Below are 22984 nucleotides of genomic sequence, written 5' to 3' on the forward strand. Positions count from 1 at the left end.
CCCAAGGGCTTGGGTGGGCATAGGCCTTGCACACCGAGCTCCGGGTTGCCAGAGACCCCACACACACAGGTGGCCTCTTGAAGGTGGCTTGGTGGTCGCTGGGAGCCTGCCTAGGAGCCGGGTGTGCTGGGGGCCGATGAGGCACCGCAACTGTGTCCTCAGAGCCCCGCCCCCCACCCGCGCTGCGCCTCACCCCCAGCCGGGGTCCCCCGGGGAAGGCAGTCCCGTCCTAACCCGGGATGCCCGCTTCACGCCTTCCCGGTCTGCTTGGTGCCCAGGGGAGAGTCTGCCCTTCCGCTGCGCCCCGGACAGCCTGGAGGTGAGCACCCGCTGGCCGCTGGACCGCGAGCAGCGCGAGAAGTACGAGCTGGTGGCGGTGTGCACGGTGCGTGCGGGCGCGCGCGAGGAGGAGGTGATGGTGCCCTTCCCGGTGACCGTGTATGACGAGGACGACTCACCGCCCACGCTCCCCAGCGGCAAGGACACCGCCAGCGCCGTGGTGGAGTTCCAGCGGAAAGAGGTGCCGGTCCGTCCGCGCAGCCGCGCACTTGGGTGGCGGTCTCCCCATCCTTCCTCTAGTCCCCGCGTGTTGAGCTGTCCGGCTCGCCACCCAGTGCGTTTATTCGTCTGTTCTTCGGTGTGTCCGTCTATCTGTTGGGGGCGTAGCTGCCTCCGGGACGGGGGTGGGAGGGGGTGGGGAGAGGTGGAGGCGGCAGCCCTGCGGGCACACGGGTTCAGCCCGGTTCTGAGTCGCCCTTCCCCACCCAAACCCGCCGGGAGGCTGACCCGGACGGGCGCGGCCAGAGGGTGCAAGGGGTGGGGGGACCGAGGTTGTGGGCACCTGCGCGCCCAGACCTGCCCCCGCTCCCCCCGCCTGGATGGGACCTCCGCTGTGGATGGATCCATTGGGTCCACGGGAACGGAGGCTGCAGGAGGGTTGCCCCGATGGCAGAGGCGGGTGCAGCTCAGACCTCACCCCCTGGGCCGGGCGGGAGCCGGATACAGCAGCGCCCCGCCTACTCGCTGCGTGTCCCTCTGACAGCGCAGAGTGGAGCGTGACCGCCACCTGCTGGCCACGGGCCGTCCTGCAGCCAGACTCTCTCGGTTCCGTGCTTTGGGCTAGTGGGAATGGGGGAGAGTCCCTTTCCTGTGTGAGGTTGGCCTGTCTGACTCCCCGGGGGCAGCTTCGGTGGATGCAGAGGGCAGGAGACATGACCGTCTCATGGGACAGGCCATGAGAACCTGGAAGGACCGCCTTGGGGGTGACAGCTGGCGACAGCACACCTCTGGTGCTCTGGGGCCGAGAACCTTCTCTGCACACCTTCCCACCTGGCGTGGGAAGATGCTCTGAGGACATCTGCTGCATGCCCGGGCCTGGGTCCCGGTCGCTCGCGTGTGACCCTGTGCCCACCCTCAGCCGCCCTGAGACCCCGCTTCCTGAATTCTTGGGCAGAATGGGAATGGCTGCTTGGCTCCGCGGGCGGTGCCCCTCCCCGCTGACGCAGCACCGCCCCCCCGCAGGGCACTGTGGTGGCCACTCTGCGAGTCTTCGACGCGGACGTGGTGCCAGCGTCTGGGGAGCTCCAGCGGCGGTACACAAGCACGCTGCTTCCCGGGGACCCCTGGGCCCGCCAGGCCTTCCGTGTGGAGCACGTGCCCAACGAGACGCTGGTCCAAGCCAATGGCAGCTTCGTGCGGGCCACGGTGCACGACTACAGTAAGGCACCGGCCAGCGCCAGGCGGGGCAGGCGCCCAGCCCCACACCCAGCCGCAGCTAGCACCTGGAGCTCCCCCTTCCCTCCTCACTCCCGGGCTTTCCTGGGGTTCACCTTCCACAGACCCCCCACTCACACTGGGAATTGGGAGTAGGGAGGTTGTTCCACCCCAAGGTGGCATGAGCCTGGATCCTGTTTATTTCTCAACCGCCCCATCCCCCAACCCATCCTTGGTCTGGCGCTGTGTATACATCACCCCCCAGCTCAGTCCCAGCTAAACTCACGCCAGGGGCAGGGCACACAGCAGGTAACAGAAGCCTGTGAGTTTCTGGAGTCTGCCATTCTCTGCGGAGATGGTGGTTCAGACCCACCCACCCTAGCCTGCTCTCTGCACCCCCTGCAGCAGGTGTGAGCATGGGCTGCACGTGCCTGCAGGCATTTGGGCTCTGGGAGGAGGCATGCAGGGGCTGTGGGCAGCGGGGCAGGTCCAGGCCCCTAGGTGACCATCTGCGCTGCCCCTATCCCACCCCCAGGGCTCGTTCTCAACCGGAGCCTGCCCATCTCGGAGAGCCGCACCCTGCAGCTGGCCGTGCTGGTCAACGACTCAGACTTCCAGGGCCCAGGGGACAGCATCCTCCTCCTGCACTTCAACATCTCCGTGCTGCCCGTCAGCCTGCGCTTCCCTGGGCCCTACTCCTTTGCTGTGAGCAGGAGAGCCCGCCGCTTTGCCCAGGTAAGCCCACGGCTGCTGCCTGTCCAGGGCTGGGGCAGGGACATGGATAGTCAAGGAGATTCCTGGCTGGGTTCTCTGTGGCCTCTGTTTAGCAGAGTGCCAGCAGGGCTGGCGTGGTCAGTGTCCCCTCCCTGGCCTAAGTGGCACTCAGAGCTGGCCTGGGTGGAGACCTGAGCAGGGCCACCTGGGACCCCAGAGGGCTGCTCTGGCCCAGGCACAGAGCTGGTAGGTTGGGGTGCAGGGCCACAGTGCTGGCATGGGGGGCTGCAGGGCTGGGGTGCAGGGACAGCAGGGTGAGGGCTACAGGGCCAGAGGGGCACAAAGAAGGACAGACGAGGCCAGGAAGAGGTCGCCGTGGGTAGGGCTGGTGTTCTCTTCAGGCCCTTCTCTTTTGCCCTCTGGATACCACTGTAGCTTTAAAACTTGTTTTGTACTGATGTGAAAACTGTGCCCATGTGGAATCATGTGTGCCCTGGAAAAAAGAGTAAGTGGAAACGTAGTTTCCAGAAGTTGTGATCTCACATGACTCCGTTTGCACAGAAGCAAGTCTTCAGTCACAGGAATTTGCAAGCACATAAGTACAGACAGCAGCAAACTGGCTGCCTCTGGAAAAGGAAGGCGGGCAGGACTCTATTTCTCACTTTCTGCGGATATATTTGCTGGAGTCCACGTTGCAGTTTTCATTGAAAAATAATGACTTGAGGTATAAAAAGTAAAAGTAACAAAGGCTTGTTCTAGAAGAGGAAAAATAGGAATGGCCTATCCCCACTCCATCTGCATTTTGCATTTTGGCACATTCCTTTCTAGAACTTTTTCTTAAGCATTTCCTTAAAGTTTAGTTGCAGTGACCGCGTGCCTATGATTTAATGTGCTGCTGTCCCCCAATCACATAGCACTTGGGTGAATCCCCCCAGAATGCCCTGTTGTTTTTATGGTATTCTGTCATCCCTTGTGCGCTCCTGGCAGCCACCCCACATCCAGCACACAGGGGACCCTTGGAATAGCCAAGCCCCCTTACCTGCTCACCACCCCTTGGCCTTCCATGAACTCCAGGCGTCCCCGAAGCAGAGGGCTCAGAGATAGGATCAGGTACCTTCCAGGGAAGCCTGGGACTGACAACAGAGGGGCCTGGGGGCTCCCAATTCCAAGGAGGTATCCCTGGAAAGAATCAGGAGATGGAGCCTGAGTCTCTCACCCTGCTCCCAAGTTTTTTAATGTAAATTGAGGACAGCAGCTTGGGCAATTCCGAGGCTCTCCTGGAAGACTGGAAGTGAGTGCTTTGTGCTTGGAAAAGTACAACCTCAGCACCGACCTGGAGGGTCGCCTTGGTGGTGAGCGGGGTGCAAAGCTGGGTAAGGACAGGCTGACATGGGTACCAGGCCAGGGACCCTCCCCACCCAGCCTGGACCCATCAGAGCTCTTGGTTTCAAGCTGCTACAGCCTAAACTCAGAGTAATGGAGGAAACAATTCTGAAGTTTGTGAACTGAACTGGCTGGCTTGGCACCCACAGGAAAAAAGCACTCGCACCTTCCCAGGGGTACCAGCCAGAGTCCCTGGGAGGCCCCTCAGCCCAGCGCATGGCTGATAGTCCCCCACAAGGAACTCCGTGGTGCTGTCTGCGAGGACACAGAACCTGAGATGCACAGAGGCACGAGGCAGGCTGTGGGGTCTGGGGTTATGCCCCAAGGCTGTCAGATTCCCAGCCGAGGGTCTGGGCTGCCAACCTCAGGCCCTCCCTTTCCTGTCCCTTCACGGGGGAGATCTGAAGCCACAAGCAGTTGTGGGGTGGGCAGGCCCTGGAAGCATCACTGTGCTGTCTCTCAGACATGCCCAGTCTGTCCTGCCCCAGGCCCTTTGCACTTGCCTTCTCTACTTCCGGGGAGCTTCTTTACTTGGAATTGGCTGGATTCTGCGTTTGTGCAGGTCTTAAAAGAGAGCCTTCCCTGGCCACCTCGCTAACATCTCCCCACCCACCACTCTCTCCCCCTTGCCTGACAGGCTTATTTATCAACTGGTTTGCATGTTTTAAGGAGAGGGGATCTCCCCTCAGATGTAAGTTTTAGGAGTGCAGGGACCTGCTCTGCCCCGTTCCTGCCAAACGCCCAGCTCCTAGAATAGCACCCAGTGCTTGAAGGTGCTGTAGTTTGAGTGAGTGAGCTGGTGCCTCTCGGAGGGCCTGCCACTGAGTCTCAGTGCCAGCAGGCTAGGAGGCTTGCAGGACGGCAAGGGACTGAGCAGATCTGGGCCAATCCAGGGCACCAGCCCAGGCCCTCCCTGGGCCATGGTCAGCCATGGTGCATAAAATGGGCAGGGGCCAGGAGGGCAGGGTGCTGGGGATGGGGACCACCTGCGGACAGGGTCGGGGACCATCGCAGGACGCACACAGGCCCGGGAGCCCCCGCCGCCACCCAGCTCAGACGTCCTCCGTGCCCCCCACCTAGATTGGAAGGGTCTGCGTGGAGAACTGCCAGGAGCTCAGTGGTGTCTACGTGCAGTACAGGCTGCAGCCCCCCAGCACCAACTGCAGCGCACTGAGTGTGGCCACCTCCCCTGAGGACACCTTGGGGATCCTGTTTGTGAACGACACGGAAGTGCTGCAGCGGCCCGAGTGTGCCGAGCTCCAGTATGTGCTGACGGCCACCGAACGGCAGACCCGCAGGCAGGTCCAGACCCAGCTGCTCGTCACGGCCGAGGGGACGTGTGAGTGCCCAGCCCTGCTCCCACCAGTGCCGTGGGGTAGGGGACTGACCCTCGTGGGCGGGCCCCCAGAGCCTGGTCCCTGGCCCTGCACCCCCAGCCTCTCACCAATGACATGGCCCACGCGGACTGGTGTCCTGAGCTTCCCTGAGACCCGTCCTCCTTCCCTGAAGAGTCACACAAACCTCAAGGTCTGGCTGGAAGGCCTCTGGGAAGAGCATACAAAAGCTTCATCCAGAGGAAAAACGGTCGTGCCCAGGGCCACCACCCACCACGCCTCTGATATATCCCGTGTGTGCTGGCTTCAGGGTTGCCAGAGAAAACACAGGATGCGAGTTACATTTGCATTTCAGATAAACTTTGAATAACTCTCGGTCTGAGCCTTTCCCACGTGATATTTGCAGACTCTTAGAAGACAGATTTCCAAGTCTGACCCACGCCATAGGTGGGATGTACTGAAACCTAAAAGTAGTCGTGGTTTGTCTGAAATACACATTTAACCGGGTCTCAGAGGTGGGTCAGTGGAGTGCAGCCGCCCTCCCCGGCACCCTGTGCCCACACCCTCCCTCCTCCAGTGGCCCACCCAGCCGCTGTCCCTCCCTGGACGTGAACTCTGTCCCACTGGGCCAGCCTGGGCTTCGCCAGGGGAGCCTCTCAGTGGTGTCCTCCTGCATTGCTGGGCGCTGGCTGGACCTGGCTCCAGGCGGACTGCATGACATCCTTGTCCCCCCCTGCAGACATGGCCGAGGAGGCCGGCTGCCCCTTGTCCTGCGCCGTCAGCAAGCGGCGGCCTGAGTGCGAGGAGTGCGGTGGCCTGGGCTCTCCGACCGGCCAGTGTGAGTGGAGGCAGGGCGATGGCAGAGGTAGGTGGTGCTGCGCAGCAGGCTGAGGTCCTCCAGAGGCCTGGGCGTGGCCGAGCAGGGTGCTGGCTGCCTGGAGGCCGGGTCTGGGCAGGCCGCGCTGGTCTCTGGGATGAACCTTCCCTGTTCCGTGTCCCCTCCCCCTGCCTTTCCCCTTGGGGACTCGTGACGCCTGGAGAGGGAGGGCAGGGTGCAGGCAGCACGTTCGGACTGTGGCCAGCAGCCTGGAAGGGGCCTCCTCCTGGAACCAGCAGTACCTAGGGCTGCCACTGTGTGCCCTGGAAGGTCTGGGCCAAAGTTGGGAGGTAGGAGGGACAGAAAGGCTCTTCCCGGGAGGTCCCGGGCCAGGGGAGGCTGCTCTCTGCCTGGCCTTGAGAGGGATCCAGCCTTGACACCTCTTCTCCGGAAAGTGAGACAGGGCTTGGCCGGGCCTCCAGGACCCTCTGCTGTGCCTGGGGTGGGGAGGGAGTGCTCCCAGGGGACCCTCTTGCCTGTGAGGCCTCAGCCCTACCTTCCCACTGTCTGGGCCTCAGCATGTCACTCTTTAGAGGTCTGTCCCAGGGAGGCCCTCATGCAGGGGCCCAAGCCCCAGAATGTGCTGGGAGGGGGTGACCACCTGCCCCGCGCCACAGGGATCACCAGGAACTTCTCCACCTGCTCCCCGAGCACCAAGACCTGCCCCGACGGGCACTGCGACGCGGTGGAGAGCAAGGACCCGCACGTCTGCCCCCAGGACTGCCTCCGTAAGCTCCGCTCCCGCCACGGGCTGGGGGCCCGCGGGGACACAGCTCCTCACGACGCTGCCCGCTCTCTGGCTCTGTCACTGCTATTGCACTCGTCCCCGGTTTCCAGTCTGAGCAGAGGACTCCTCCCCACCCCTCAGAACTCACAGGCCCCACAGCCCGACCTCCTCTTTCCCACGTGGCCCTGGCACTGAGCCGCCATGCCTGTCCTCCCTGCCACCCCTTCTCTGCTCCTGGGAAGTTCGTGTGCCCAGTGTCCTCTGGGACCCCAGCAGGCCCTCTGTGGTCTGTGTAGGCTGCGGGGTCGGGGGTGGGCTTCAGAGGGTCATGGCTGGGCCTCCTGCCCCAGGAACCCGGGGTTCCCTGTGCTTGCTGCCTGCCCTCGGCCTGAGGGAGGGGACACTGGGTGGGGGAGGGGGATTCTCTGAGCTTCCTGGGTGCTTTCTTCAGCACGTGGTGGATAAGGCATTGGGGGTCCCTGGGTGTCCTGCCCGTCCAGGAGGCTGAGGTGGGCCCATCTGGTCCCCAGGGGGTGGCAGCATCGTCGGGGGTCACGAACCAGGGGAGCGCCGGGGAATTAAAGCTGGCTTTGGCATCTGCAACTGCTTCCCTGAAGAGAAGAAGTGCTTCTGTGAGCCAGAAGACAGCCAGGGTGAGCAGGGGCTGGGATTCGCCATGTCTCCCTGTGCCCCAGGGAGGGAGGAGAGTACAGGGAGGCGAATGAAATTCACGGGGCCTTCCTCTCTCCAGGCCTCAGTGTCTTCATCTCTACAACGAGGCTTCTGTAAAGTGTCTTCTAGGTCCAGAGTTCCATGATAAAGTAAATGGGCTGGTAAAGTTAATTCTCCCACCGAATAACTTGTCTGGCGAGTCTGCCCTGTGCAGAGGCCCTTGCTGGGTCCACACGGACTGTCCAGCTGGGTCCCTGCTCTTAGAACCTCCCTGGTGGGTCTTCTGGGGGCAGAAGAAGCCTGCACCCCTGCCCCACATCCCAGCTGACCAAGCCCGGGGGCATTGTCTGGTATCTGAGTTGTTATCACATGGTGCTTGTCCCAGAGCAGTTTTCTCTTATTTTTTCCCTTTTTATAAAGAAAATACCAATAATATTTGTCTCTCCTCGTAAGCCCCAGGGTGGTCCAGAGGACCCAGGGAAGTCAGGGACTTTCTGCTCATTGTCTGGACTCTCTTCATCTAGAAATCGGGGTGGTCATTGCCTAGCCTAGCAGTGGGGGGTTTGTGCACAGCACCAGGAACAGGCCTGCTGTCTAGGCATTGTTGGTTACGTGCTTGCACTCATCCTCACGATCTTTAAGTGAGCGGCACAGCCAGTCCATTTCCCGGCTGCCGTGAACAAGGTGGACTGTGCCTTCTGCACCTCCTCAAGTGTGTGGACCGCTCATTTGGAGGCTCCACGGGGCACCATCTGGGAGTGCCCTCACGGCCACCCTTGCCCACAGAGGCCCTGTGTGATGAGCTGTGCCGCACAGTGATCGCCGCGGCTGTCCTCTTCTCCTTCATCGTCTCTGTGCTCCTCTCCACTTTCTGCATTCACCGCTACCACAAGAACGCCCACAAGCCTCCCATCGCCTCGGCCGAGATGACCTTCCGCCGGCCTGCCCAGGCCTTCCCGGTCAGCTACTCCTCGGCCAGTGCCCGCCAGCCCTCTCTTGACTCCATGGAGAACCAGGTCTCTGTGGATGCCTTCAAGATCCCAGTGAGTTCCACTGGGGAGGGGACTGCCGTAGCAGGGAGGGAGCCCCACCATGGGCCAACATTAGCCTGGTACTGGGGAATGCGAAGGGGTGTGGGGTGCACAATGGGCCCTGCATGTGAGACCTCCGCTTACAGGCTTAGGGCTCCTCACCTGCAGCCCCCAGGCAGCCAGTGTTGCTGAGCCCACTATGGGCCCAATACCAGGGAGATACCATGGGCACCTGACAGCACCCCCATTGTCACAGAGCTTGCCCCAGTGTAAGGAGAAGGCCAGGTAGGGGGAAGGGCTGTGGGGAGCAACGAGGGAGTTTGGGGGTGCTGATTTAGACGGACTGAAACGTGAGCTCTAACCTGAAGGAGTCATGAGCATCCTGGGGAGGGTAGGACACTGCCAGACCAGGGCCCCCGGGAATGCATGGAGGGGTGGGGTGGGGGGCCTGCCAGGGGGAATTTGGATTTTATTATGAAAAGGCAGAGGAGGGCATGTTCTGTCGTCACTTCTGCAGGCCACTCAGTTGCAGAGTCTGTGGGGAGAGAGGTTGGCAGGGAGGCAGCAGGCACAGGCCCTGCAGCATGGAGCACCCAGGAACTCTGTGACCACTGAATAAAGAGTGGCAGCCAGAGCTGGGTGGCTTTTCTGGTGCTGCTTTTCCCTGTGGTGAACCCGGGGTCAGAACAGGAGGACCTGACTTGGGATTGCCGTGTGCTCCTCAGAGATGGGTTGTGGCCTGGGATTGCTCCTTAGAGCTGGACTGTGGCAGGGCAGCTGCCAAAGGCCTTCCGTCCTCCTCTGCAGGCCTCACCACAGCCTGCGGCGGCTGCGGCCTGCCCTCCCCCTCTCACCACCCCATGAATTGGGGACTCCTCTCAGCATCCCTATGGGCATTTGTCCAAGCAGCTGGACCTTGGGTTCTGGAGGAACCAAGGAAGGTGCTCAGGGCCTGTGTGTGTAGGTTTGTGTGTGTATGCATGTCTGTGTTTGTGTGTAGGTGTCAGTCTGTATGCATGTGTGTACTTGGCGTGGGTCTGGGTTGGGTGTGTGGGGGTGTGAGCACATCTGCTTCTCCCCACCAGGCCCCGGGCAGAGGGCACTGCAGCGGGTGGCTTTCAGGCCCGACACTTAGCACCGACATGCCAGTGACCCCGCAGCCCCTGCCCTGAGTGGGGGGCGGGCAGGCGCTGGGCAGTGACATGGGGCTTGCCCAGTGGGGCCGTATTCCACCCTGGCGGCTCCTGGCAGCCCCGCCTTTTTCAGCCACATTGGGGGGGTGCATGGAGAGAGGGCCCAGGAGCGGTGACCTCTTGGGTCTGCCTGGCCTTCCTTGATCAGACTGCCCTTTGATTTTCTCATAAAACCCGGCAGTGGGGCAGGCCACGGTGGCTCAGCAGGTAGAGTTCTAACCTGCTGTGCCAGAGACCCGGGTTCAGTTCCCAGTGCCTGCCCATGCAAGAAAAAAAAACACCCGGCGATAGGCTGAGACAGCCCCAGAAGGGCCCTGCTGGTAGGTGGAGATGCCTCCCACCCCAGGGCCCCACCCAGATGCTCAGGGGACACTAGCCAGCTCTGAGGTCTTGCAGTGCTGCTTAATCTCTTGGCCTCCAATCTTGCCAAAGAAAATGGGGAGCATGGTTTTTAAGATATGTAAGAAGCATGAGGCAGCGTGCACAGGTGGTTCAGTGGTAGAATGCTCGCCTTCCATGCAGGAGACCCGGGTTCGATTCCCGGACCATGCACCCCAAAAAGAAAGGCGTTAGACGGCGGCCCATGCTTGGTTTGTATTCTGCAGTGTGTGGTGAGCGGTTGCTCAGTGCTGGTCGGCAGGTGCGGCCGCAGCAGTGAGGACAGCATTGTCGTCCATGCTGACCCTGGGTGATGTCATCAGTGCTGACTGCGGGTTCTGCATAAAGCGAGAGCAGGGCTGGCCCAGGGGCTTGCTCGAACGCACCCCTCCTCACCTTACGGCTGGGGGTGGGGGTGGAGGTGGCAGATACCCAGGCAGGACGGGCTGAAGGGTATCTAGTGCGGGTCTAGGAGGTGGCTCGGCCTGACTGCCGTGGGCACCCCCAAATTGGAGTTCACAGTGGACAGGGCTGGGGAGGGGTGCCGGGGCAGGCGCCGGTGCTGTCAGGATGGGCTTGGTGCTGGGGGTGGGGGTGGGTTGTTCCGTGGGAGTGGGGAGGGCAGCAGTGTGGGAGTGTGGGTGGGCTGGCGAGCACCAGGGGCAAGCAGAAGCTGCCACGGGCGGCCTGCTGGCCTCGGGAAGAGCTCCTTCTCTGTACTTTGGGGTGGGGAGAGGTTTCTAGAGCACACAGTTCAGGACCATAAAGCAGATGGGCAGGGCGTCACTGCCCGCAGGCTCCTGCTGAGCCAAGAGGCTGCTTGGTCTTTTGGGGTGGATTGGCTCCATTGGGGTGAGAGGGTCCTGCAGGGTCTCCGCAGGCCACCCCCAGCCTCCAAGGTGACCTGGGATCTGGGGGTCCAAAGCGAGGCAGCCTCTGGGCACACCACAGCGAGCAACCGCGGGGCTGGGTCTGTCCCAAACCGCCCTCCAAACCCCGCTGTCCTGACCATTTTAGAGACAAGGAAGCGGAACCCAGGCAGCCCAGAGGTGGGTTTTGGCCCCCAGGACACAAGGGTGCAACCCCCTGTCTGGCACCCAGGGGCCAGGCAGCTCTGGAGTCAGGGGACCCCTCACGCCGTGGGGCCCCCCACCTTCTGCAGAGGTGGGGGTGCTCATTTGTGCACTCCCCCTCTTCCTTCCCTGTCGCTCTCGCCATCCCTCCCCTCCTCGCTCCTCCTTCCACCCCAATGTAGGAGGATCCAAAGTGGGAGTTTCCCCGGAAGAACCTGGTGCTGGGGAAGACGCTGGGAGAAGGCGAATTTGGGAAAGTGGTCAAGGCGACAGCCTTCCGCCTCAAAGGCAAAGCGGGCTACACCACGGTGGCTGTGAAGATGCTGAAAGGTACCGGGCCCTGCTCGCCGCTGCCCCCGCCACCGGCTGTAGAGGATTCCACGCGACGGTCCCCGGGCCGACAGCCGGCCGGGTCCCCACCCTACCACGCGCCGCAGGAACCCCTGCACTGCCGGGCTGGCCCCTGCAGATGCGGTGGGCCGGTGGCCCCTGGAGAAGCAGGGCAGGAACTTTCCTCTCCGTGGAAAGCTCTAGAATGGTGCTGCTTCTGCACCAACGTCTGAGGCAGGTCTGAGTTCTAAAAAAATTAAAAAGCCCTTTGTGTTTTTAACTCCAGTTCCCTCTGCCCACGTTGCTGTCTTCCCTGACTCAAAGCCAAGCTTCCGCCGGGGTCTGGGCAGAGAGACACCTGTGAGGCTCGGCCCCTCCCACCCGTGGGCATCAGGAGGCCTCCTGGGGGTGGGGCCACTTCCCTGTCACTCTGACATTTGTCCTTCGGCCCTCCATGGACAGGCACTGTGTTTCTGAGAACCTGGGGTGCAGCCCAGGCAGGGGTTTGGGGCAGAGGGGGGTTGCTGCGGTTGAGTTGCTGCAGCAGCTACAGGCACTTCTAGACATGTATCCAGGTCCCTCAGACTGGGACCAGCCCCCCATCCAAGACCCCATACCCTAAAGCACGTGAGAACTGGGCACAGTGAGACCCGTGGGTTCCAGAGGTGGCCCAAACACTAGCTCTGCTCACCAGGCATGGCCGGAAGGGACCTGTTTTAGTTTGTAGCTGCAGGAATGCAATATACCAGAAATGGAACAGCTTTTACAAAGGGAGTTTATCAAGTTGCAAGGTTACCATGCTAAGGCCATGAAAATATCAAAATGAAGGCATGGAGGGAAAGTACCTACTTTCCAAAAAGGGGCCGATGAAGTTCGAGGTTCTCTCTCAGCTGGGAGGGGACATGGCGACATCTGCTGGCTGGGAAGTGTGTGATGAGATGTTCGGGGTGGGCTGGGGGGGCCCCACACCAGAGGCAGTTAGATTTCCGTAAGCAACTGTGTGGGCTACCGAGAAGTCTGAGTGAGACGTCCACGTCTGCACTTGGCCAAGGCCCTTTATCTCGGGTGCTTTCACGTTTGGCTTCCTTGGCAAGGGACAGAAAGCACCGTTCATTAAAGCCGTGTTCTGAGAGTGAGCGACACGTCCCCGTGGGTGCGCAGCCACCTAAGGCCCAGAGAGGACGAGGTCCCGGCCTCCAAGGAGGGGCCCCACAGAGACTCCAGCCCATCCCAGATGGAGGCAGTGGGTCACTGTGGGGCTGCTTGGGGTTCTCCTCACCTGCGGACTCTCCACCTGCCTCCCGGCCCCTCCCACTGCCAAGGACCAGGGGACACAGGGGATCCCTTCACCTTGCTGGATGGGTTACTTGTGGGGGCAGAGGCGGTGTCGCTGGGCTGCCATCTTGTCTTCCTAGAGATGGCAGGTGGACCCGATTCCAGCCCTGGGGGCTGTCCATGGGCTGGTTCGCTCCTCGGGCTTCCTATTCCCAGGGACATGAGGCCCCATCGACTGTCCCCTGGCTCAGAGGCTCTAGGAGCTGGGCCTGGAGGGCGTCAGTCGGAACCCGGGACTCCGAGCCTGTCCTCCTCCCGCAGTGGTTGTGAACAGGGTTGCCACGGTGGGGCCCTGTGAGCGACCTGCTCTGCTTGCCCTGCATTTCAGAGAATGCCTCCCCCAGCGAGCTGCGGGACCTGCTGTCCGAATTCACCCTCCTGAAGCAGGTCAACCACCCCCACGTCATCAAGCTGTACGGTGCCTGCAGCCAGGACGGTAAGGCCGTGGCCTGGGTGTACTCTGGCCTCCTCTCCTTCCTCTCTCCCCTCCTCCCCCTGTTTTCCCTCCCTCAGAAAGGATGGCGGCTCCAGCTGGCTCCTGGCCTCCAGCCTCCTGCCCGCAGTGTTGCCCCAGCCAGGGGGGCTTGCCCTCCTTTCCCCACTCTGGGTTTGAATGGCATGTACCAAAGAGAGGGCACCTCCAGGGCCTGCCATGGGACGTGGGGCAGACACACCCGGGGCCCCCAGAGCTCCTGGGTGCTCACAGTGGCCAGTGCCACCATTCCAGGCCCCGTGTCCAGAGATAAGGAGGTCCAGGAAGGGGCGGTGCTCTCCAGGTACCTGCTGTGTCCTTGGGCTTGCAGGGAAACCAGGTGCCCCAGCTGCCCACAACGTGTGTAGCTGCCCACAACGTGTGGAGGGGATAGGCTCCACTCTCAGATCAGGACAAAGTCTGGAGAGGTGACGTTCCTGCTCCATTGGCTTTCCAGACTTGCTCTGCTGCCCAGGGCCCCATCCCCCACCCCCGCTCTGAGCTGTGATGTCCCTTTCCCCAGAACTGGCCTGACATCCATGGGCCCAGAGTCCTTACAGACTGACCCCCTGGTGATGGACAGGGCTCAGGGCCACTGACCAGCCACCAGCAGGGGGAGCCTAAGCAGAGGACATGGTGTAGGGTCAGGGAGCAGGCCACTGGGACGGAGCTGTGGCATGTGAGTGGCCTGGGCAGAGCAGCCCCTGATGCTGGGCTGTGGCAGGGCTGAGGGTGGAGAAAGGCAGAAGGTTCTGGCAGCAGGGCATTGCTGACCGCCAAGGGGACGCCTCCCTCAGGCGGTCCCAGGAGGAATTTCTGCTGAGTGCCAGCGATGTAAGAGCGGACTCTGGGCGTCCTCAGGGGCCGGCGGCACTTCTGGCCACGTGCGGGCTGTCGTGGCATGCGGAGCCGCCAGGTCTTCTGGCACCCTTTCCCCGGGGCAGGCCTGATTTCCATGTGCCCAGGGCCCTCGGCCTCCTCTGTCACCCTGGTGCCGGCTTGGTGGCCCCCACCCTCGGCCCTTCCTCCCCTGCCGAGATCCCCGCGCACAGCCCAGCCCCTGTGGCCCAGAGCCCCGCCCGCAGCCCCACCTCTCCTACCCTGAAGCCCCGCCTCCAGCCTCAGGCCCCGCCCACAGTCCCTCTTGGGGCCCACCCCTTCCCAGGCCCCACACACCGCCCGCTTCACCCACGGCCCTGCCAACACCTCCTCTTGGGGCCCGCTCCGCCCACGGCCCCCTTGGCCCCGCCCACAGCTCGCCTCTTGGGCCCCGCCCCTCTCCGGCCCCGCCCACAGCCCAGCCCCTCCCGCAGGGCCGCTGCTGCTCATCGTTGAGTACGCCAAGTACGGCTCCCTGCGGGGCTTTCTCCGCGAGAGCCGCAAGGTGGGCCCGGGCTACGTGGGCGGCGGGGGCAGCCGCAACTCCAGCTACCTGGACAACCCCGACGAGCGCGCGCTGACCATGGGCGACCTCATCTCCTTCGCCTGGCAGATCTCCCGCGGCATGCAGTACCTGGCCGAGATGAAGGTGCGCCCGGGACCTGCCCCGGCCCGGCCCACCCACGCCCCACGACTCTGTGGCCTGCGCTCAGCCCCCCGCGGCTCTGCTTTCTCCTAGCTAGTGCACCGGGACCTGGCTGCTCGAAACGTCCTGGTGGCCGAGGGCCGGAAGATGAAGATCTCGGACTTCGGCCTGTCCCGAGATGTCTATGAAGAGGATTCTTACGTCAAAAGAAGCAAGGTACCCGGTGGCGGGGGGCGCTGGCTGGACAGTAGTCTCGGGGCACCCTGGGCCAGCACCCTGGGAACTTAGGGAAAGGTAAGGCAGGCTTTAAAAATACTAAGCTCAGCCTGTCACCAGATGGGCCTAGGTCCTCCCTGACCCAGAATGCCTGTTGGGGGGACTCAGCTGCAGGCCGTCGGGGTGTCTGTCTCCCCAGCTTCACCTGCAGGCCTGATGCTGTGCTGCGTTGCCTGTCTTCAACCACAGCCTCCTCTGAAGGTCGCTGAATGCCACACAAATAGCCTCTCCCTCCTCCCTGCAACTGCCCATTTCCCTTCTGCGGAGGAAAGGGCACTTCTTCCTTTCCCTGTCACTAGTTCTTTGGTCCAAGGAGAGCCTTTTGCTTAAAGGGAGGATGGCCACCCACCCTGCAGAGAGGAAGGAAGGTCTCTGCAGGGGTCGTGCATGGGGTTCCCCTGACCGCCGAGTTCGGGAAGTGCCTGGGCAGCCAGGGAGTCCAGAGACAGAGGGTCGGGGTCTCAGGAGCATTCTCCAAGGCTGAGATAGACAGTCGGTGGTCTTCTGGGGACACCGTGGCTCCTTGATGTGTTCCGGTGCTGGTAGCATTCTCCTTGGCCCTCCTCAGTGGCCCACTTCAGCCCCATTCTGCAATCTCCCTGACACATTTGACCTTGGCCAGGTGGGCAAGTTCACAGTTCCATTCACGGGTCCCAGCCGACCAGGTGTTCTCATTCCATGGTGCTGCACTAAGAAGGTGGTTGCTCAAAACTAAAAAAAAATTTTTTTAACAAACCAAAAAAAAGTAATTCAGCCTCGTACAGCCCAGCTTTGCCGTTGTGGCCACAGGTTGCAAGAGTGATGTTTCACTTCTCCAGGGGTTTCCGTTGTGGCTGCTTGTGTCAGAACTGCAGAAGGGGAAGTGGGGGGTGGCTGCTCCCCCACAATCCCCTTGGGTCTGGAAAAGTCCTGCTGTCACGCTGCTCCTGCCAGGGTGGTCCTCTGTGCCATGGAATGGAGAGAACAGCATGTCCTCCGCCAGGGCTCTGGACTTCACAGTGGCCAGCCAGCGTGACTCTGCAGACAGCCTTGTGACAAATGAGTTCAAGGAACGAGCGCCTCTCTTAAGGAGATGAACCCTAAAGAACGCTTTTTCAAAACTATTCATTTGGAAATAATTTCAAATTTAACAGGAGAGTTGCAAAATTAGCACAAAGCTAATAGAACTCCAACTTACCTCCCCAGACACCCTGCTCCGTCAACTTTTAACTTCTTGCTGTGTTTTTTTCTTTCTTTTTCTCTCCCTTTCATTCAACAACCTGTAAATCCATTTGTCCAATTTGTCTGTTTTCTAAATATCTGAGAATAGGTTGTATGCATCATGTTCCTTGAATACCTACTACTTCTATATACGTTCTACAAGAACGCGCAGAGTCACTTATGTAACTCCCTGAAGCACAGTTACCAAGTGCAAGGACGCTAATATTGATAAAAAGCATATGGGTGTATACGGCAATCTTTTTTATTGTCCCAATAATGTCCTTTGGGGCATTTTCTCCATCATTACATCCAGTCGAGGATCACACTTTACATTTAATTGTCATTGTCTCCTTAGTCTTTAAAGAATGTTAAGTAAAACAAATTACAGTAAATCCTCCTCTAAAAACCAGTACATGCGTAGGTCTTATTGATTTTTCACTTTAAGACTTACCGCCCAAGAAGCGATGTGTCCTGTTGCATGGAAAGAGTGAGTCAGGTCTGCCCCAGCCGGGGCTGCATTTGGCAGGACAGTGATGGGCTTGGGCTGAGGCAGGTGGGAGAGCATGGCCCTGCCCTCGGGCTTCTCAGGAGAGCCTGCAGGCTGCCCTTGGCATCAGGAGGCTCCACGATGGAGAGAAAGGGTGTCAGTTTCCAAACTCAGGGGCCTCAGACCTGTGGGTGAGATTTGCTGGTTTTTTTACTGATGCTTGCTTTAGTGCAGAGTGATTCCTGCCCATTTCAGTGGCCAGTGTGGAATAGGAGGTAGCCCTGCTATGCTCCTTGGTAGTGGATGAGGCAAAGACGGTATTGCCTCTGAATTCCTCTTGTCCATTTTCAAGCCCCGCTCTCTGGAAGCATCAAGGGTGGGCAGGTGTGTCAGACCCACCTGCAGCGAAGCCCTGCTCTGTACCGCTCAGAGGGCTCCCGGAACCTTCTGGTCTCCAGGTTGCTTCCTGTGGGCTGCTTCTTGATGGAGATGTGGTCTGGGTTAGAGCGGGCTGCCGTGTGGCTGCAGGGGAGCCAGCCAGCCAGTTGCCTCCTCTCACCTGATGTGCTGAAGCTCTGGGCACCGTGACTCGGCATTTGCCCAGAGTGGAAGGGCAGGGTCGTAGCTGCTGACCACGTTCCCCTCCCGGTGCCCCAGGACGCCCTTCTCCGGTCAGAATGGCAGTCGCTGTCTTCCTTCCACCCCCTCTTTAGGGTCGGATCCCAGTCAAATGGATGGCGATCGAGTCCCTCTTCGACCACATCTACACCACCCAGAGTGACGTGTAAGTGTGGGCGCAGCCCCCACACGGGTAACAGGGGTGGCCCCTGGGGGTGTGCGTGGCCATCGTGGCCATCCATGGGGACAGGGCCGACCTGAGCCATCAGTGACCCAAAGCTGAGGGGCAGCTGAGCGTTGCTCAGCCAGGGGCGGTTGGAGTGTGTGAAGGTCGGTGGGGAGGGCAGCCTCCACTCTGCTCCCCTCTCCAGGCATCTTACCCGACAGCCCCTGTCCTGTGAACCCTGAGCCTGGGGCCAGGCTCGAACACACGAGGCCGTGACTGGCCTTTGCCCACAGCTGGGCGTGGGGACCCTGGGTCCGGAGGTGTCCTTCACTGGGGCTGGAGGCTGCTAATGCCCCCAAAGAGTCGGTTTTCCAGGTCAGATGACAGGACCAGCTGTTTCTCCAGATGCATCAGCCTGGTTTCTCAAATTCTGTAGTCAGCATTCCTGCACATCTTTCACAGCATGGCTGTGAAAAAGCAGGCCTCAGGCAATGTTAAGCGACTCTTTTCTGATTATGAAAGTAATGGATAGTGGCTATATGAGAATTGGAAAATGCAGAGGAAACATAATGAAGAGGCTTAAAGTTGCTTAAGTCGCACCACTGATAAGTCATGCCTGTGGGCTGTCCATGGAACGGCCTGTTCCCTGATGTGCGTGTATACTCTTTGTTAGCATGAGGGGTCTCATATGGTACCTTCTGTTGTGGGGCATAATTTTGTTCCCACTTAACAGTAACTTTGTCCTCAGAGTCAAGTATTTTTCTTTGGCTGTCCTTTTAAGATTTTATAAAGATTTTGAAACATGTAGAAAAAGTGAAAGGAATATATAGGGAACCCCAAAGCCCTGGGCTCACCTTTCCCCACCTCTCTGCCCCCAGCCCATGGGGACTTTTTGACAAGGTCACACTGGGAGTCAGTCAGGGCCCCTGTGGGGGCAGATGGCCCTCGAAGAGCATGGCCCCTGGGCTGAGGCTTCGGGACGAGCTACCCGCCGTCACCAAGGGGCCAGGGCTGGGCATCAGGAGGCCTCTTCCTGCTCCCCTGCAGCATCGTCTGTGCCTCGTGCAGCCCAGGCTGCAGCCCCCAGCACAGCTGTCTCGAGGTGGATGCTGGGCCTCACACCCCCTTCACCTGGCCCTGCGCAGGCTGGGGGGCCCTGGGGATGTCGCAGGCGGTCACTCTGGGCCCCACGGAGTCACTCCCTGTCCACTTGCTCCACAGGTGGTCCTTTGGTGTCCTGCTATGGGAAATTGTGACCCTGGGGGGCAACCCCTACCCCGGGATCCCCCCCGAGCGGCTCTTCAACCTCCTGAAGACCGGCTACCGGATGGAACGCCCCGACAACTGCAGCGAGGAGATGTGAGCACATCGCCCTGGCCCCCTCGGGCCCCGCTGGGCTGGGAGGGGAGGGGCTCCTGCACTCACCATTCCCCCACCCCACCCCCGCGTTCCTGAGCAGCCCGGGAGAGCCAGGCCCTGGGGAGTCCCTGGGCACAGTCTGTTGGGAGGAGTCAGGGAGCCACCCCTGCTGGTGACAGTGGTGGGGGTGCGGTGGGCTTCTCAGGGAATGTAAAGAATGCACAGGAGCAGGGCCCAGCAGGCTCACGGTGGGAGAGCCAAGGGGGCCCACTCGGCCGTGCCTGTGCCTGTGCCGAGGCTCGAAGCCAGGCAGGGTTCTCCCGGGGCCAGCGGGGAGTGCACGGTGTCTCCCTGTGATGGCCGTCGCTAGGAGGATGGCTGTGTGCGGAGAGGCTCCTCACCCGTCCCCCAAATCCCCACACGTCCCTGGCCCCGCCCTCGGCAGCAGCCCGGCCAGGAGAAAGGTGGGGAGCCAGCCAATGAATGGTTCCTTGCTTCCACGGCCCCTCGTCTCAGATGGGGGGCCTTCACGGGGCAGCTCCTTGGAGGCATGGACGCCCTATTGGTCTCTCGAGCACTGCCGGCCGGTTTCGGGGCCAGGTGGTGGGGCACAAGGGCGGGCAGGCGTGGGCCTCCGCCTGGCCCTGGAGCTCGTGGCCAGCCGGGGAAGGTGCAGATGTGTAGAGCGGGGTTCCTTGGCGTAAGTTTTCTGTTTTTTGTCTTGTGTCCCCTGGCGTAGATGCTGGGGGTCCAAGTGAACTAGACAGGCACGGCCCCTGCCCTCGCGGTGTTCACGTGGCGGTTTCATCGTGGTATGAACACATTTGCCCAGTGTTGTGGTGGCTTCAGGTCCCGAAAGCAAGATGCCTGCTCAGGCCCCTTAACATTGCTTGGGCAAAACTTCTGGGTCCTGTGATTGTGGGGCTCCCTAAGCAGAAATAAAGATTGATGGCTAAAGACCGAGCCTTGCTAGAGCACTGTGGACAAATAGCCAGAAAGAGTCGCAGACTGCTTTCTTTGGCTTGGTACCCTCTGTCCTTGGTGAAAATCTTGGGGACTGGCATTCCCACTTCAGCTGCTACAGTGGGTACAGCTTCTGATCAGCTGTTTACCAGGCTCTTTGAAAGGGAGGTGAAAATAAAGTCTTCTCTGGAGAGGAAGGATGTTTATGAGATGCTGGCGCCTCGCAGCCCCAGTGAGCTCAGAGGCTCAGGTCCTGGCAGGTTTGTGGTGCCCGGCACCCAGTGGGGCTCAAAGGATGTGCCAGCAATGCAGAAACAGCTTTGAGGCAGGGGACAACAGGACTTGGGGCCGGGTGCGTTGGCCATGATCGGGGAATCCTCTGGAGACTTGACCTTGCTGGATGGTTACCGCTTTGTCTGCTGTCCCCACAAAGGTATGGCCTGATGGTGCAGTGCTGGAAGCAGGAACCAGACAAGAGGCCAGTGTTTGCCGACATCAGCAAAGATCTGGAGAAGATGATGGTTAAGAGCAGAGTGAGTGCCTGGGGCTGCCTCCTGGAGCTGGCCTCCCACAGGCTGAGGGTGACAGTTTGGGGACTTCGGCACCACCCCGGGGTCGCGGTGGACAGTGAATCTAGGCACACGGAGCGCCCAGAGCTGAGGCAGAGCCAGGTGTGCCAAGGTGCCCCTGCCCCCATGCAGAGGGGACACCGTCAGGCTGTCCCCTGGAGGGACAGATGGCCCACCAGACCCTTCTCTGCGAGCCAAGACTGAGGGGCTTCCTTTCAAATAGGGACGTTCAAGACCTCTCCCCAAACAGGTGTAGGGAAAAGTATTTCCAAAGCCAAGCAGAATCATCCTCAGTCACGGAACCTGAGAAAGTAGAGTGGCTGCAGGTGTCCTAAATGCAGACGCTCTGACCGGCCTGGCTGGGAGTGGGGGTGGGGGGCCGGCAAGGGGAGCACCATCTCTTCTCAAGGGCCCCTTGCTCTAGCCACACGGGCCTGCCAGGCCTTCTGAATTCTGAAAGATGTACTGTTAAATCTCCCAGTTTTGAAATGTTAACAACTCATTTAAAATGTTAAAAGCCCAGTGTGGGCCAAACCAAACACGTCTGGGGACACGTCTGTAACTAAATGAGAAAGTCTGTACGATTTCAGCTAACATTGACTGAGCAGCTGCTGCGTACTGCCCTCGGCGTCCGTCCGTCCAAGTAAACAAGAAAGGCCCATCCCCTGCCCTCACGGTTCACATAGCAGTTTCATCCTGGCGTGAACGCTTTCACTCAGCTTTGTGAATGGCTTCCAATCCCGGGAGCCAGATGCCTGCTCAGGCCAGTTGCAGTACAGTTGAACGTCAGTGCATTGCCTGGGCAAAGCCTCTGGGCCCTGTGATTGCAGGGCTACCTAAACAGAAATAAAAAACGATGCCAAGAGACCCAGCCTTGCTAGAGCATTGCAGAGCAACAGCCAGAAAGAGGCACAGACTGCTTTTGGCACACTTAATCCGGGGCCAAAGACGCGGCAGGCGTGCGTGACCCAAGGGGCTAAGACTCCAAAGCCAGGGGCAGCGGCATGTGTGAGACTGGCCTCTGGGGCTGCTGCCACATTGTAGGTGGCAGGTCCCAGGAGGGTGGAGCACTTCCTCTCAGCTCCAGGAGCAGGGAGGCCTCTAAGGAGGGGGTGGGACAGCCGAGCAGGGGCTGATGGTGGCTGCGGCCCCCCCTCAGTAGTACCTGCACATTCAGGGTCAGAACCAGCCATTCCCAGGAGGGGCTCTGCTGCCTCGGGGAGAGCCTAGGAGGCAGGCAGGGGGTGGGGAGGGGCAGGGGGTGAGGATGCAGTGCTGGGGCAGCAGAGACAGTCGAGCTGGCCTCGGCCTCTGAGGTCAGGCTCACAGGCCGTCTCTCTCCCACCAGGACTACCTGGACCTGGCAGCGTCCACCCCATCGGACTCCCTGCTGTACGACGATGCCCTCTCCGAGGAGGAGACACCCCTGGTGGACTGCAGCAGTGCTCCCCTCCCTCGCACCCTCCCTTCCACATGGATTGAAAACAAACTCTATGGTAGAATTTCACATGCATTTACTCGGTTCTAGCACCACGAAGCCTGCACTGTCCCCCCACTTTGTAATGCTTTCCCAAGGGCGTTTCTGTTCTGACTAAGAAACCAAAGTCGACTCCGAAGCCTTTTGATTTGTACATGTCTGACTTTGCATCGGGTTTCTATTTAGGCGTTTTGCAACTATGTTGTTTTTTTTTTTAAAAAAGGATGTGAAAATAAGTGGGATTCCCCCACCTTCCAGAAACATAAGGCAATAAAAGAGAAAAGGGTCAGGGCAGTAATTCTCAGGGGATATCAGGAAAAAAGAAAAAAGATTACTAAGTCATTGGGGGGGGGCACTGGGGGTCTCAAGTGACTGCACTTGTGAGTTAATACTTGGGGAAATTTCCCAGATCTGGGGAGCCGTTTAGTTTAGAAGGGAAGCAGTCACTGCCCGGCCTGACCTCCTGGGTAGGGGGGCCCCAGCAGGCAGCTGCAGCCCCGTGTGCAGGGGCCCGGGCAGAGCGTCCTTTCTGGAGAATGCACGCAGGCGACTGTTTTCACATCCTTTGCATTACCTACCATTATGACGATTGTCTGTGAAATCAGTGCTGAAAGTGGAGCTAATGCTTTTATTGAAAAGAACGTAGTCTGTGGTGGTGTGTGTAGTCATGAGATGGACAGTAAATATGGTTCTTGTCAAAACTCCTCCTTTTGTCTTCAATTACACATTTGAGAGTTTTTTGGTTTTTTTCTTTTTTCTGTTTCCTGCTTCATTGCTGATTGTTTCAAAATCTCGGAGTTTACAAAGTATTTTTCAGCAGAGATCGTTCCCCCCTTTTTTTGCATGCATCCTGAATCAAAGATTCCTCGCTGGCTTGGGGTCTAGTGCTACATTCCTTTTGTATTTGTGATGCTGTGGGCTCGCCTGCATGCGCCCTTGATTCGGGAGGTCCTCTCCACCGTGGCAGTCTCTGACGACGGATGAGTAGGCTTCTTTAATTTAGGGGACTTTTTCCAGAGCCGAAGCTTCCTGTTGCCGTAAGCGACGTGGTTCAGCAGTGTGCTGCCCCTTGACAGCACCTTAGAAACGGAGTTAAACAGTGCAGCAAAACA

At 60.0% G+C, this 22984-nt stretch overlaps 1 protein-coding gene across 1 annotated transcript in view; it reads left to right on the top strand.

Annotated features, from left to right (window-relative positions):
* RET (ret proto-oncogene) overlaps positions 1 to 22984 on the top strand; it is a 56288-nt gene that overhangs the window by 30788 nt on the left and 2516 nt on the right. Inside the window, exons 4-19 of the mRNA XM_077124522.1 lie at positions 279 to 520; positions 1522 to 1717; positions 2249 to 2448; positions 4891 to 5149; positions 5884 to 6009; positions 6639 to 6749; positions 7279 to 7401; positions 8207 to 8463; positions 11278 to 11425; positions 13089 to 13196; positions 14546 to 14760; positions 14851 to 14973; positions 17434 to 17504; positions 18726 to 18863; positions 20260 to 20359; positions 21744 to 21891. Of these exons, the coding sequence (XP_076980637.1) occupies positions 279 to 520; positions 1522 to 1717; positions 2249 to 2448; positions 4891 to 5149; positions 5884 to 6009; positions 6639 to 6749; positions 7279 to 7401; positions 8207 to 8463; positions 11278 to 11425; positions 13089 to 13196; positions 14546 to 14760; positions 14851 to 14973; positions 17434 to 17504; positions 18726 to 18863; positions 20260 to 20359; positions 21744 to 21891 (2565 nt within the window). The remainder of the gene's footprint in view (positions 1 to 278; positions 521 to 1521; positions 1718 to 2248; positions 2449 to 4890; positions 5150 to 5883; positions 6010 to 6638; positions 6750 to 7278; positions 7402 to 8206; positions 8464 to 11277; positions 11426 to 13088; positions 13197 to 14545; positions 14761 to 14850; positions 14974 to 17433; positions 17505 to 18725; positions 18864 to 20259; positions 20360 to 21743; positions 21892 to 22984) is intronic.

The sequence above is a fragment of the Tamandua tetradactyla genome, chromosome 13, assembly GCF_023851605.1.
Source record: "Tamandua tetradactyla isolate mTamTet1 chromosome 13, mTamTet1.pri, whole genome shotgun sequence".
Lineage (NCBI taxonomy): Eukaryota > Metazoa > Chordata > Mammalia > Pilosa > Myrmecophagidae > Tamandua > Tamandua tetradactyla.